Genomic DNA, 14,679 nt, shown 5'->3' on the forward strand with positions numbered 1-14,679 from the left:
GCAATGTGACATAAGTTAATGAAATATTCATCATTCATTATTCAGTACAATGTGTGCCAAAGACATCGGTTTGGTTGACAGGTATACAAGTAAAATACATGGCGCAATTGGCAAGACCAAGCATGATTTCTATGAGAGTTAAATGTTCATCTGTCTTTTGGTTTTAAGCTTTATTTATATAATTTCTTTTATTTAAAAAAACACTTCTTGGTAGAATTTCTGCTGCTTGTAAGTTTTAAATATATCCTCAGAAAGGGGTCTATAGAATACAGAATTGAAAAAGTCCCGACATTCCCAGGCTACTTCAAAGATGCCAGTGCAGATGTAACATTTCGTGATATTCGCTCATGTATTGGCTCCTGCAAAAGGAAATGGAGTTATATTCCTATGACTTTATCAGATAATAGATAGCCAAAACGAAATGTTGAAACATATGGATTACCTCAGACGACAGCACCTCAAACTTTGATTTTGTTATAGTCTCATACAAGAAAATGTATCTGTCCAACAGAATTAGTATAACGACAAGATTATACGTTGGTTTGGAGAAATAAAGCAGCAGGTAGATCTATTTGAATGAGGATTAGACATAACAGACGTGCCATGCAACCAAAACCATGGTTGAAGCATCCTTGTGTAAAAATTGAATGATTAATTCAAGCAATTCTGGTTTCGAAAACCAAGAAACACATAATTCTATAGGCAATTTATTTGTGTATTTATCACAAAGAAGCACATAAAGTGGAAAAAAAAAAGGAGGAAGTTTTAGAAATACCGCCAAGACAATTCGCAAATAAGATCTTCAGGAGCTTCAGGAAGAACCTAAACAAGATTCGTTAGTGTGATTTGAAACTTTATTAAAGCATACAATCTAGTAGATTACAAGTATAAAATAAAAAATACCTCATCTTCATAAGGGTTGCAGTGATTTTTGAACCACAGCCTCAAGAACTCCTAAAAATTTATTTTTTAAAGATCAACAGATTATTTAATTGTCCATATTTTATGAAGAGAACAAAGACTAGTAATTTAGAATAAGCTACCATATCTCTAAACCTTTAAGTAAAAAAATAAAATATATAGAGCACCTTATCAACATTTTCAGGCTCCAAACCATTTTGAAAGCGCTCAAGATAAGAATTGGCAATCCAATATCTACTTGAATCAGGAGTGTGCACCTACAATTTTCAAAAATGAAACTTTATTCTATTTTCATAAACTGTGTGGAGTGCATTTCAGAATCTAATAAACATCAGGGATTCACTGAACCTCATCAATCAACATAATTGAACCGTCCTCTGCCTTCCCAAATTCATACTTTGTGTCAACCAATATAAGGCCATGTTCTGAAGCCACACACTGGAAATTCAAATTTCATCAAAGCAAGCCAATGTCAAAAGTTAAATTGCATAACAACAATAATAAAGATAAGCTTCCCACTCATCACAAGGAGATGGTATTTATACTTTTGTTCCAGTAAGGCATTATTGAAAAGAATCATGGACAAGTTAGAGATTTTCATTGAAAAATAAGTGTACACCATCTATTCATCTCTATAATCCAAATAACAGATAGCACATACATTGAGAATGTGTCGTTACTGTCTTGGGATACATTGAGAAAGCATGCCATTATTGTTTTTCATTTCACAAAATTTACGAATGACATGATAAAATGCTTAATTACCTGACCGTATTCAAATAGACTTAAAGCTTTTCTGCTGACTTCCTCATAATCAGCTCTTGTCATTAATCCCCTTTCTATAATCTGCAAAGAAAATGGATTATAAAAAGAATTGAAAAGGTTAGATAAAAGAAAACTATTAAAAAATAGTAAAAACATTATCCATCATTGATCATAACCTCACTAGTATCAAGAAGCAGCTGTACTGTATGATATGAACTAGGCTCTTAAGAAAATAATATTATCCACATGAAGAAAAACATTGACGCTGTCTTCTTTAAAAAAAAGGAAGAAAAAACCAGCATAATAAGATAGATCTACCTATTGTTTTTGTTTCTTATTCTTGCAACATTATTTGATCTGCCTATTCATTCCTTTGGTCTCTAAAACTAGTCTTTCACTGTAACTAATTGTATTTTAAAGAAAGATGCAGATGAGAGTTCAAGGAATAATACCTCATCTAGAGTTACAGGAACATCATGATCTGCAGCTTTGGTTGTAGGTGTGAGTATATTTGCAGCCATCTTTTGGTTTTTTACCAAACCTGTTATATAACATTATAGCCTATTAAATAAAGAGACAAACAATTGTAAGAATGCAAAACAAAAAATATAGGGACCTCACCATCTGGGAGGGCATTGCCACAATAGTTCCGGATGCCTTTATTGTAGACTGTCCATAATGAAGTATCAGTACTTCCGGTCACAAACCCTCTAGCTACAAACCAACAGTAATAAAGTGTCAACAAACAGTTTCTAGAATCATCATCTCCGCTTTTGTAAAGAAAATATTTTGATAATATTGATAGCAACATGAATAAAGAATGAGCTTAGCATGTTGAAGTTTGGGTAGCATGAATAAACTTAGAGCACTTAATGATAAATGCAATGTTTACTTTTATCCTAGTTGCTCCGGGGAAATATATTCTATTTCTATCGTACTTTTCAAGCTATCATTTTCAGCAAACTAACTCCTCCTCCACAACCTATACCAAGCATATATGCCAATTCATAGCCATTGAAATCATTTGATAAAATGTGTATGCAAGCACCAATTCGAAATACCAATTAACAAAATACTCACCAACAAACTCAACAGGGAAAACAGAACATTTCTTTGCTATGGTAACATTAGGATCAGGAGTGGACACAACGGCATTAGCAGTTATATGCTGGGTTCTCTCAAACCACCACAAGCTTGTCTGGTTAAGAACCTGCAAGTGGTAATAAAGAACATTAAGTGTGATCCATGATCAACCAAGTAAACTGTTCATACAAAGAACAAGGATAGAGAATAAGAACACAAAACCTGTCCCTTGAAGGGAATTGAAGCAAGGATTCTATCAAATGCACTCTGGCGATCAGTAGTAACCAAAACAAGGTACTCTCCACTATCATATATGTCTCTAACCTGTGCAATAAGACCACAAGTAAACAAATTCATCAATTTTTCAAATGATTTTTTTTAGTACAATGTTTTCTGCTTTTATATTACTTTTGCAATTTTACTAGAAATCTCGATTTCCATTCATTTGTATTAATGAGTAGATAAATTGGAGAGGGATTAAAGAAGGAAATATGCACCTTTCCCCTGGTTTTGGAGGTGAGGGCGGGAACCGTATGGTGAAGATTTGTTTCGGAGAGGCAGTTGAAGGGGGATGTGGTTCTGATGGATTGGAGCACTTGGTTCTTGCGTGTGCTGTTGCGAAGAGTGTCGAGTAGAGCGGCGTGTTCTTGTTGTTGTGGTTGTGCGGCGGCGGAGAGTGTGGGGAAGTTGTTGTTTGGTTTGAAAGTGAGTGCGGAGGAGGTTGGGGGAGGCAGAAGAGCGGGTGTGAGGATGATTTTGAAGGGGGTTTTGGGAGGGTTTAACGCAGCAGCCATAAACATGGATTCACTCATCGCACTGCAGGCTTCAGGTACCGTTTATTGTAAAGAATAATGCCACTTTTTCAACACATAAGCAACAAAAACTAAATTGAATCCAATTCCAAACTCAGAATGAAAATTAAATTGAATTCAGAATCGCACCAGCATTCAACAAATTAAATAAATTAACCATCAATAAAATTAACTCATGAAATTAGAAAATCAGAAATCCAGCAACAATATTATTTCAGAAAATAAGCAACTCAGAATAAGCAAAAATTAACAAAATCAGTAATTCAGTATCATTATCTCAGCAACTCAGAATCAGCATTATTACAAAACAAGCAAAAATTTATTGAAGCAGCAGTGCTTACCGGCGGCGAGGGAGGAAGGGAAGTGGCGGCAACGGAAGAATGAGAAGTGATGGCGACAACGGCAGTTCCACCCGGCGGCAAGGGTTCGGTGATGAAAGTGGGATGGTGGCTGGGTATCGAAGAGGGTTTAGGGTTGGGTTTTTGAGTTCTATACTTCTTTCCAAGTTTTCAGAGGGAGAAAGGGCCAAAGGGTATCTATCAAAGGGGATTTTGATTTCTGAATCTGTTTTTTTTTAATGAAAAAATAAAAAAGACGGCGTTTGGAGGCCTTTCGTTTTGAACCGGTAACACTCCAAAAACCGGGCTGGTCTAACAATTGTTAATTACTGGCATAGGGCTGGTCTAACAATTGTTATTTTATACTTGTAAATAAGGTTCTAAAAACAGGACCGATCATCAAACCGCTCTAGTCACTGGTTCACTGGTTTACTGGTCCAACCGGTCCAACTGATGGTTCAACCGAAAAAACCGTTATAGAATAAAATAATAAATAAATTATAAATAAACATCCTAAAATATTTTCCAAATTTAAAACACTACACAAAAAATCATCAACCAAATTCATATGATCTTATCAAAATACAAACTCAAAAGTTAAATAGTAAAAAGAAATATCTAAATATTAAATTTTGACTTTGAGGGTTAACAGGATCACTTAACACCTCAGATTCTAATTTATTCTAATTTAGAAATGTCAGGAGAGTGAGGAGACAAAGGATTATCAATTTCAAAAGAATGTTGAGATAGAAAATGTTGATCATTCTGTGGTATTATGCTAACTCAACATGAACCTGAACCTTGCAAGATGACCTTTTCGGTTTAATCTTAGGCAGCGTTGCGTTCATCTGTTGTAAGAGAGCTCTCTTAGCAACAGATTCTTCTTGCTGAGCAAGCCATAAACGGGATCTAGTGTTGTTTCCAAGTTGAGGTATCAACATAACAAGTAGTCATTGAATAAGAAAGCATAACATATCACCAACTACCTATACACTTTGACTCTCCTTCCACTACCATCATCATCATTCATTAGTTTATTTATATATGGCATTGGCAGGTAGCTACCTACTCATTCAGCAACAACCAGCATTTGATTTGATTTCCATTTTTAGCATTCAACAACAACCATTACAAAACAGCAGCATAACAACAGCAGCAGCTTAACAAGTCACTAATCAGAAATTCCAAATTTAATTAGCAATCCTATTCTTGTTTCGTGCATTTAATTACTCATAAACAAAACTCAACTCCACTTGAATTGTTAATTTAACCTTGGTCTTATGGAATCATAAATAGGAATACATTACATTGCTCTTTCTTCTAAAATTCAAGCAACAACATATGATTTCACAATTTAAAACCTTATTCACCAGCTTCTCTTCTAATTCATTTGGAATATGCACAAATGCACTTTACAGTATCCAAATATCCAAATACAACAACTCAATAATCTCAAGTTCTCAACTCTCAAGCATAGTTGTAAGAACCGAACCGGTCATCAAACCGGTTAGGCTACTGGTTTACTGATTTACTGGTTCAACCGATAAATCGCTAGTTAAACCGATAAAACTGGTCCCACATAAATAAAAAATATAAAATAGTAAAAAATTTGAAAAATTTAAAATACATATCATCAATAGTATCTTAATTTGACACAATAAAAATAATAATCTTTAAAATTAGTTGTACTACTACAATTGAATTAATGTTCTCGGACAATATTCAATCACTCCTGAATTCACCATCATGGCATGTTCATCCAACTTATAGCAGGTAATAATAATAATAATCCTATCCTTGTCATATAGTTTTAGTTCATATATATGGTCACCTTATTCAAATTAAAGTCTTAAAAAGCCTTTCAAAATCACATTATACTATTGATTCTTTTTTCTAATTTCAAAACTAACAATAAATTTTCCAACACTATGCAGCAACATTATTATTAAAGGCACCATCAACATAAAAATCAACAATCTGCCATTAACTAGTTCAACAATATAACAAGTTATAACTCAACAATATATACATGATCAACAATTTGCCATTAACCTATCAGTTATTCACTCCCTTCAACAAATTAAAATCTAGTTTGCAGACCAATCTGGATGAGACAGATTCTGGCACAGCAATGTTACATCAACAAAAACAACTATACCCACTACGAATCAGAAAAAAAAAATCAACAATCTGTCATTAACTAGTTCAACAATATAACAAGTATAACTCAACAATATATACATAATCAACAATCTGCCATTAACCTATCAGTTATTCACTCCCTTCATCAAATTAAAATCCAACTAAATAACTAAAAAAAACAGAGAACATATTTCACAGTTTGGAGACCAACCTGGATGAGGCAGATTCCGGCGACGGAGAGACAGCACAGCAGCAGCGACGGAGGAGACGCGACGGAGAGGTAGCACCGCAGCAGCGACGCAGGAGACGCGACGACGATGACGAGAGACGCGGAGCCACGAACCCGACGTACTCGGACACACTGTGAAGCCGGCGAGACGAAGCAGAGGAAGAGAACCTTCGAGACTGAGAGAGACTGCGAGGAAGAGAGTGTTGGTGTGATGAGGGGAGGAAGAGACTCGAGAAGTTGAGACTCGAGATTGTTGGTGTGATGAGGTGAGGAAGAGAGGCTTCCAGAGCTCCAGCCTCCAGGTCCAGGGGTCAGGGGAGGGGTACTGGGGATTGGGGTAGCCGTTTAGGCAGCGTTAGGGCTTTTTCTCTCTTTTTTTAAAGAAACAAAACGACAGCGTTTTCGGCAAGAAAAGAAAAGAAAAAAAAAAAAAAGAGATTTCCGAACCGGCCGGGTTTCACAAAATCACAGGTTTGCCGGTTTTAATCCAAAACCAGGCGGTTCAAACGGTTCTCTCCGGTTTTGTTCTTTATGCGGTCGATTTACTCAACCGGACTGGCCAAATGACCAGTCACCGATTTTTTGGTCGAACCGGCCGGTCCGGTCCAGTTCTTACAACTATGCTCTCAAGGACAGCAACAGGTATACAACAAAAAAAAAATTAACATCGAAAGACAGAAGCAGAACCATAACAGAATCAAACAAAATCAGTCAATCACTATAAAAACTAAAATTCAAAATAGAAATTAAAGACAATAGAACTACAAATTATCAATCCTAAACCACAGACAACAATAATTGAAGAAGAAAAATGAAAAATCAGTAAATCACAAATTCAAAATTATTAATTAACAATATTCAACCATTATTCAACCTATTATTCAGCCTAAGAATTCATAGATTAATTAACAATTATTCAACCAATAAGGCCATAACAAGTTCAGAGATTATTCAACAATTATTGTTAAAAAAAATAGTAAAATACCTAGAAGAACAGAGCTGGTGGCGACGGTGGAGCAGAGCTTGCGACGGAGGAACAAAGCTACGCGACGGAGGCAGGAGGCGAGCTCGGCAACTGTGCTTCCACTGCTGAGAGTCTGAGATGTTAGCTGAGTGAGGGACCGACTGTGCTTCGAAGCTCCAACCGGCGACGGCGTCAAGAGCAGTCCGGCGGCTGAACGAAAGGGAGGGATTGAGCTCGCCGGTGTTGAGAGGAACGGCCAGCTCGAGGATGATGGGAGGGACGAGAGAGGGAGTGTGTGCTGCGCTGTTGGAGAGTTGGAGGGAGTTAGGGTTGGTAGGGTTAGGGGTGTTTTACTGAATGCTAAACGGCTGCGTTTTGGCGTTTTTGTGCAAAATAAAAAAATCGGCCAGGTCCCGGTTCGGTCCGATCGACCGGTTCTCGACCGGTTCAGCGGTTTGAAAATGGTTTTGATTCTGGGGATTTTTGATGTTGAACCGAACCGTACAAGTCACCAGTTTGCGGTTAAACCGGTCAGACCGGCCGGTTCGGTCTGGTTTTCAGAATGTAATTAACTAGATTGCATGCTTTAATAAGGTTTCAAATCACACCAATGAATCTTGTTAAGGTTCTTCCTGAAGCTCCTGAAGATCTTGTTTGCGATTGTCTTGGCGGTATTTCTCTAAAACTTCCTCCTTTTTTTTTCCACTTGATATGTGCTTCTTTGTGATAAATACACAAATAAATTGCCTATAGAATTATGTGTTTCTTGGTTTTGGGAATCAGAATTGCTTGAATTAATCATTCAATTTTTACACAAAGATGCTTCAACCATGGTTTTGGTTGCATGGCACGTCTGTCATGTCTAATCCTCATTCAAATAGATCTACCTGCTGCTTTATTTCTCCAAACCAACGTGTAATCTTGTCGTTATACTAATTCTGTTGGACAGATACATTTTCTTGTATGAGACTATAACAAGATCAAAGTTTGAGGTGCTGTCGTCTGAGGTAATCCATATGTTTCAACATTTCATTTTGGCTATCTATTATCTGATAAAGTCATAGGAATATAACTCCATTTCCTTTTGCAGGAGCCAATACATGAGCGAATATCACGAAATGTTGCATCTGCACTGGCATCTTTGAAGTAGCCTGGGAATGTCAGGACTTTTTCAATTCTGTGTTCTATAAACCCCTTTCTAAGGATATATTTAAAACTTACAAGTAGCAGAAATTCTACCAAGAAGTTTTTTTAAATAAAAGAAATTATATAAATAAAGCTTAAAACCTAAAGACAGATGAACATTTAACTCTCATAGAAATCATGCTTGGTCTTTGCCAATTGCACCATGTATTTAACTTGTATACTTGTCAACCAAACCGATGTCTTTGGCACACATTGTTACTGAATAATGAATGATGAATATTTCATTAACTTATGTCACATTGTTCTGGATCTTTCTTTCTTCTTATACTCTCTCTCCTCACATGAAGTCTCAGAATATTGCTCTGCTTCTTTGCTTGGTAATATGACTATGATTAATCATCTTTGTAGTTTAGGGAATTTTTTTATCTTAATTTTTAAGGTTAAATAGGCATATTTTGAAGGATATCAAAGCCATCCTTCTTTTTCGGGTATTGATATCAAAGTCATCTCTATCCAATTAGTTTTCCTTTTGGATTAACAAATTAATTGAGAAGACAAAAAGATGGAAGGAGATCAGTGAAGTTAATAGGATTTTGGGGTAGTCCAGCTGTTCTAAGAGTGAAGTGGGCACTAGCAGTTAAAGGAATAGAGTGCCAATATGTGGAAGAAGATCTCAGCAACAAGAGTGACATGCTCCTTAAATACAACACTGTCTACAAAAAGGTACCTGTTCTTGTGCACCAGGGTAAGCCCCTTGCTGAATCACTGCTCATTCTTGATTATATTGATGAGACTTGGAAGCAAAATACTCTTCTTCCACATTCTCCTTATGAAAGGGCCCAGGCAAGATTCTGGTCCAAATTCGTTGATGACAAGGTAAGAGAGTTGCAGCACCATATTTAGTATCAATCATTTATAGAACTGAGAAAAATGGTCTTAGAGACTATTATGAATTATCAAATCCTCTGAATTATTTATTTACTAAAAACACTGAAAGCATTTATTTTTAGTAAAGATATATTCAGACACAAAATATAGATTGGGACGTTTCTCCCATGGTGAACCAGGTGTCATACAGACTATCTGCCGGCTCATTCAAGTTGACCACGTACTATGCCTGATAATCCGTTGCCTGAACCTGGATCTCTGGCATCTGTGCATGGTGAGCTGGGGCATCGGACTGGATCTCTGGCATTTGTGGATGGTAAGCAGGTGCATCAGCCTGGACCTGGGGATGTTTGGCATCTATGTCCGTCATCATGCTTTGCCCTTTAATGCTTCACATACTATGTATAACAATTCTTTGGAGTTAATTTTCACTGACATATGGGAGCCATCTCCAATCATCTCTAGAAATAGAATGAGATGTTATATTAGTTTTGTAGATATTTCAATTAAGTATACTTTTGTATATTTCCTAACTAATAAGTCACAGGCACTTAATGTCTTTCAAACTTTTCGAAATCAGATTGAAACCCTTACTGACCACAAGATTAAAGCCTTACAAATGGATAATGGTGGAGTTTGTGTCAAATTCTTTCACTACCTTCTTATCTCGGCATGGTATACATACAACATAGACTTTTTTGTCCCTATACACACTAAAAACAGGATATTGTAAAGAGGAGACACCGAAGTATTGTTGAGATTGGCTTATCTTTATTGGCAACATCCTCCATTTCTATAAAATTTTGGGAGGATGCTTTTGGAACTGCTGTTTACTTGATGAATCGGCTACCTACTATTGTGCTTAACTACACCTTTCCATATGAAAAATTATATCAAAGAAAACTAGATTAGTTTGATAAATGTCTTTGGGTGTTCTTGCTTTCCTTAACTAAGACCATACAATAAGCATAAACTTGAATATAGTTATGAGAAATGTCTCTTCCTTGGTTATGATTCTCAATTTTGTGGATATAAGTGTATGAATAAAAATGGAAAGGTGTATATGATTCTCTTCCACAAAATGAGTTGTTTTTAAATCACTCTAGCTACAATACTAACACTAATTCTGCAGCTATGAATTCTATAGCTTCTTATTACAGTGTGTCTTCCATTTCCACACATCAATTTGTGCCTACTTCACAAAATCAAAGTTCACCACATGATGTGACAACTAATTCTCTACCAATTGAAGAGACTTTAGGTGGAAGTGGATCAACTCAATATATAAATCATGAGCACATATCACAAGACAGTACCTCACGTAGTGCTTCTCAGGGGGCTATTGACCAAAGACTTGATTTCCACTCAATTCAACATCAACAACCCACCACAAGCACACACAAGATGGTAACACGGTCTAAACTTGGTATTTACAAACCAAAAGCATATTATGCACATAATGAGATTGATCTATTTCAACAAATACCAAAATAGTCACACAAGCAATCCAAACTCCTCATTGGAAGGATGCTATGGATGCTGAGTTCAGGGTATTAAACCAATGCAATATGTGGACTTTAGTTAATTCACCACCCAATGCAAACATAATTGGAAGCAAGTGGGTATTCGCTATCAAAAGAAATACAAAAGGAGAGCTAGTAAGATACAAAGCTCGTCTAGTTTTTGCATCAGTCGAAGGCATAGAGTATGAGCAAATTTACTCACCTGTAATAAGACCCTCTTCAGCAAGGATTGTTTTGACTTCAGCTATCACTCAAGGATGGGTCTTGCATCAATTTGATTTTAATAACACATTTTTAAATGAAGTTTTGATTGAGCAGATTTTTATGACACAGCCACAAGGTTATGAGGATTCGAATCCTAACCTTGTTTGCAAGTTGAATAGAGCATTATACGGTTGAAAACAGGCACCGAGGGCCTAGTATCTCACATTAAGGGACACATTGATAAGGTTTGGGTTTGTAAGTACTCACTCTGATGTATCATTGTTTGTAAGAAAACTGCAAAATCAGTAATTTACATGCTTATATATGTCGATAACATAGTGGTAACAGGAAATAATTCAAGTGAAATTCAGTACTTAATACAATAATTAAACAAAATCTTTCCTCTTAAAGACCTTGGAAATCTTAGTTTCTTCCTTGGAATAGAATTCACACATTTGCAGGGTGGAAAATTTCATTTGTCACAAAAGAAATATGCTTTAGAGATTCTTCGAAAAGCAAACATGGAAAATGCAAGCGAGATGCCTACACCAAAGGTGGCAAACTTGAAGCTCTATGCAAATGACTCCGACCCGTGTCATGATCTGCAACAGTATCACTCTATAGTAGGAGCTCTTCAATATTTGACAATGGCACGGCCTGACCTTGCATTCTTTGTGAATAGGGTGTCACAGTTCATGCATAACCCAACATACAATCCCTGGAAGGCTGTGAAAAGAATCTTGCGGTACCTGAAAGGAACGGTAAGTATGAAATTTTATTTTCCAGCTATACTGACTATAGACTGTTGGAGTTTGCAGATGCATACTAAGCCAGTGATCTCAATGATCGACGTTCTATAATAGGCTATTGTGTATACTTAGGGACAAACCTCATCTCATGGAAGTGTCACAAGCAGTCAAAAGTGAGTCATAGTAGCAGTGAGGTAAAATATTGTGGCCTTACGTCTGTGCAGTCAGAGATGGTCTCTTTGCAGCAGCTTCTTACTGAGCTTGGAGTTCCACAATTGGTAGTGCCAACGATCTACTGCGACAATTAGAGCGCTGTACATTAGCAGCAAATCCAGTACTTTACAGCCGGTGCAAACATCTGGAATTAGACCAACATTCGTTGAGGGAAATGGTTAATAAGAAGGAATTATATGTAGTTAACATTCCTGTCCTTGATCAGATAGTAGATGTATTAACAAAACCATTATCTGCCAGATTATTTGATGGTTTTAAAGTCAAATTTCGGGTCAGCAATTTACTTCCCCAAAGTTTGAGGGGGGTGTAAGTGATATAAATGAAGTAGGATAGCAGTAATTAGAAAATCAAGATCAAGAAGTGTTTGTTGAGGTTGTTACTTTAAGTACACAATATTATTGTACACAACTCTGCATTTATATAATGCAGAAGTACTTGGCCTTGTAAACACGTTAATTCTCTGCATCTAGTGCAATTGATATTCAGTTCTTTACTTTTCTCTGAGTTTACTCAAAACGTGTTATCAATATCATGTTTAGTTTAAGATAAATATAGAGACTGAATAGTAGATTTGTAATTTAAAAAGTTAAATGAGAGTATTTTTGAAAAAAAAAATGTTATAAAAGTTTCAATCTTCGTCCCCGGAAATTTTAGTCCCGTATGTCCCAACTTTCTGGAGGTATTAAAGGGACTGAAATTTTGTGTCGGAACTGAAATTTTATTTCTAATCTCTAGTCACCAAACACAATACTCAGTCCCCAATCTCAATCCCAGTTTTAGGAAACAAACGCAATCTAAAAATATTAAAAAAGAAAAAACTATTATTTATGAGCTGCGTTTGACCTTGTGATATTGATATTTACCATTTTTCATGACTAAGCTCGTGGTTCCTCTTTATTAATATGGAGAGAATTTTGTGAATGACAATAAAGAGATACTACATTACATAAATGACAGTGTTAAGAAGTTTTTTTTTCCCTAGATGTTAACTTGGTGAATTTTTTTTATTTGAAGAAACTTTTTAAAGATATTAGTTATCATGCATACAAACAAATATACTGATTTAACCCGAAAGTGTGTGACAACAGGAAGGAGAACAAGGATAGAGATGAGCTTTATTTATTTTTCGATCATTATATTTTAAATAATGTGATCTTAAGTAGTAGTGAAGAAGAAAACAATAGTAAAACTAGAGATGATAACGTTGTAGATATGGAATTTTCTAATGTTGCAATTTCTCATGAAATATAGGCCTCCACTTTTAAGTTTTAAGGAGGATGATAGTGAAGAAGTCACAATGTGCAATTTTTTTCCCAATAAGGCTGCAAGTAATTAAAACAACATCAGGTTCTCCAAGACTTGAATATCACTTCAATTCAACTAACGAAAGGTTCAATTCAATCAATAACATTATTACCTTGAATTAAGGACAACTAAAGAATGATCTTTTTGGGTTCTTTGTATGCTAGACTCTATGACAATGGTATATGCTCCACAATGACGTTTTAAGTTTACTTCTTTAGCCTTTCAATTTCTTCCTCCATTTGATACACAATTAATGCTTTAATCATCACTAACACTTTTTACTCGTAGGCGACATGGAGTTGACGAGCTTTCAAGGGTCGCAATGTTCACCAATCACATACCTAAATTGGGGAAAGAATTTGTTTCAAAATAATGGTTAGGATCATGGAGAATAGGAGCAATATTCAAGGAAACGGAGTGTCATTTGTGCACAAATAGGCCTAGAAACCAATTTGTCTTTTATGCATGCGTGATATTTAACGTCTGACACGATAACTTAACGTGATAAATAAGATAGTTCTGTTAAGAGTTGAAGGAGCAAAATGGGTTAGAGACCAATGTGACTTACCAAATGAATTGTTGGGGATTAATAAGCTAATTAAATTTAATTGGGGGTTTAAATGTCTAATCTAGAATTTGTTGGAGACAAAAATAGCATGGTTCTAAAAAATCAGATCGGACGATTTGATTGGATTAACCGATTTTTTTACCGGTCCAGTAAGAATAAGAACTGCTTGGTAAAAAATGGTATACAAACCGGTCGAACTAGTAATTAACAATTGTTAGAGCAGCCTGATTTTTGGAGTGTTACCGGTTTAGAACTAAAGTCCCCCAAACGCCGTCATTTTTATTTTTTCATTTAAAAAAAAAACATTCAGAAATCAAAATCCCCTCTTTGATACCCTTTGGCCCTTTCTCGCTCTGAAAACTAGAAAAGAAGTAAAGAACTCAAAAACCCAACCCGGTAGCGTTTGGTGGAGAGACAGAGACGGAAAGGCTGAGACTAAGAGACAGAGATTGAAATAAATTTCAGTATTCTATTTGGTACAAAGTGGGAGACAGGAATTGAAATAAGAATAAAACTCTAATTTAATTTGCACAAGGGTAAAATTGAAATTAATTAATTGAAATGAGAATATTTTAGATATAAAATATTATTAAAATTTCAGTCTCCATCTCTAAAAATTTTAGTCCTCTGTGTCTCTACTTTTTGAAAGTACTGAAATACTAAAATTTTTGGGATAGAGACAGAAATTTTAGTACCAGTCTCTGAACTAACAAACATAATATTGAATCTCAATCTTCCGATTTTTGTCTCAGTACCTCAAAACAAACGCTACCCCTCTTCGATATTCAGCCACCATTCCACTTCAGAG

General features: G+C 35.8%; 1 protein-coding gene across 8 annotated transcripts; it reads right to left on the minus strand.

Annotated features, from left to right (window-relative positions):
* Positions 1–11: 11 nt before the first annotated feature.
* LOC107612768 (phosphoribosylaminoimidazole-succinocarboxamide synthase, chloroplastic-like) lies at positions 12–6,647 on the minus strand. Of its 8 annotated transcripts, none has more exons than XM_088501966.1 (14): positions 6,273–6,647; positions 3,923–4,369; positions 3,267–3,592; positions 2,992–3,093; positions 2,767–2,896; positions 2,308–2,400; positions 2,139–2,227; positions 1,687–1,767; positions 1,270–1,359; positions 1,089–1,178; positions 904–954; positions 776–809; positions 443–500; positions 12–359 (listed from the first exon to the last, which is right to left on the minus strand). In XM_088501966.1, the coding sequence occupies exons 3-13, from the start codon at positions 3,579–3,581 to the stop codon at positions 475–477; spliced, it is 1,101 nt and encodes a 366-aa protein (XP_088358092.1). In that variant the 5' UTR covers positions 3,582–3,592; positions 3,923–4,369; positions 6,273–6,647; the 3' UTR covers positions 12–359; positions 443–474. The 8 variants fall into 8 exon arrangements, with proteins under 8 accessions (XP_088358092.1, XP_088358085.1, XP_088358086.1 ...); XM_088501959.1 differs by having other exon boundaries at positions 776–822; XM_088501960.1 differs by having other exon boundaries at positions 776–822; positions 3,267–3,626.
* Between the last annotated feature and the right edge of the window lie 8,032 nt (positions 6,648–14,679).

This window comes from Arachis ipaensis, chromosome B1 (genome assembly GCF_059453495.1).
Source record: "Arachis ipaensis isolate K30076 ecotype BB chromosome B1, ASM5945349v1, whole genome shotgun sequence".
Lineage (NCBI taxonomy): Eukaryota > Viridiplantae > Streptophyta > Magnoliopsida > Fabales > Fabaceae > Arachis > Arachis ipaensis.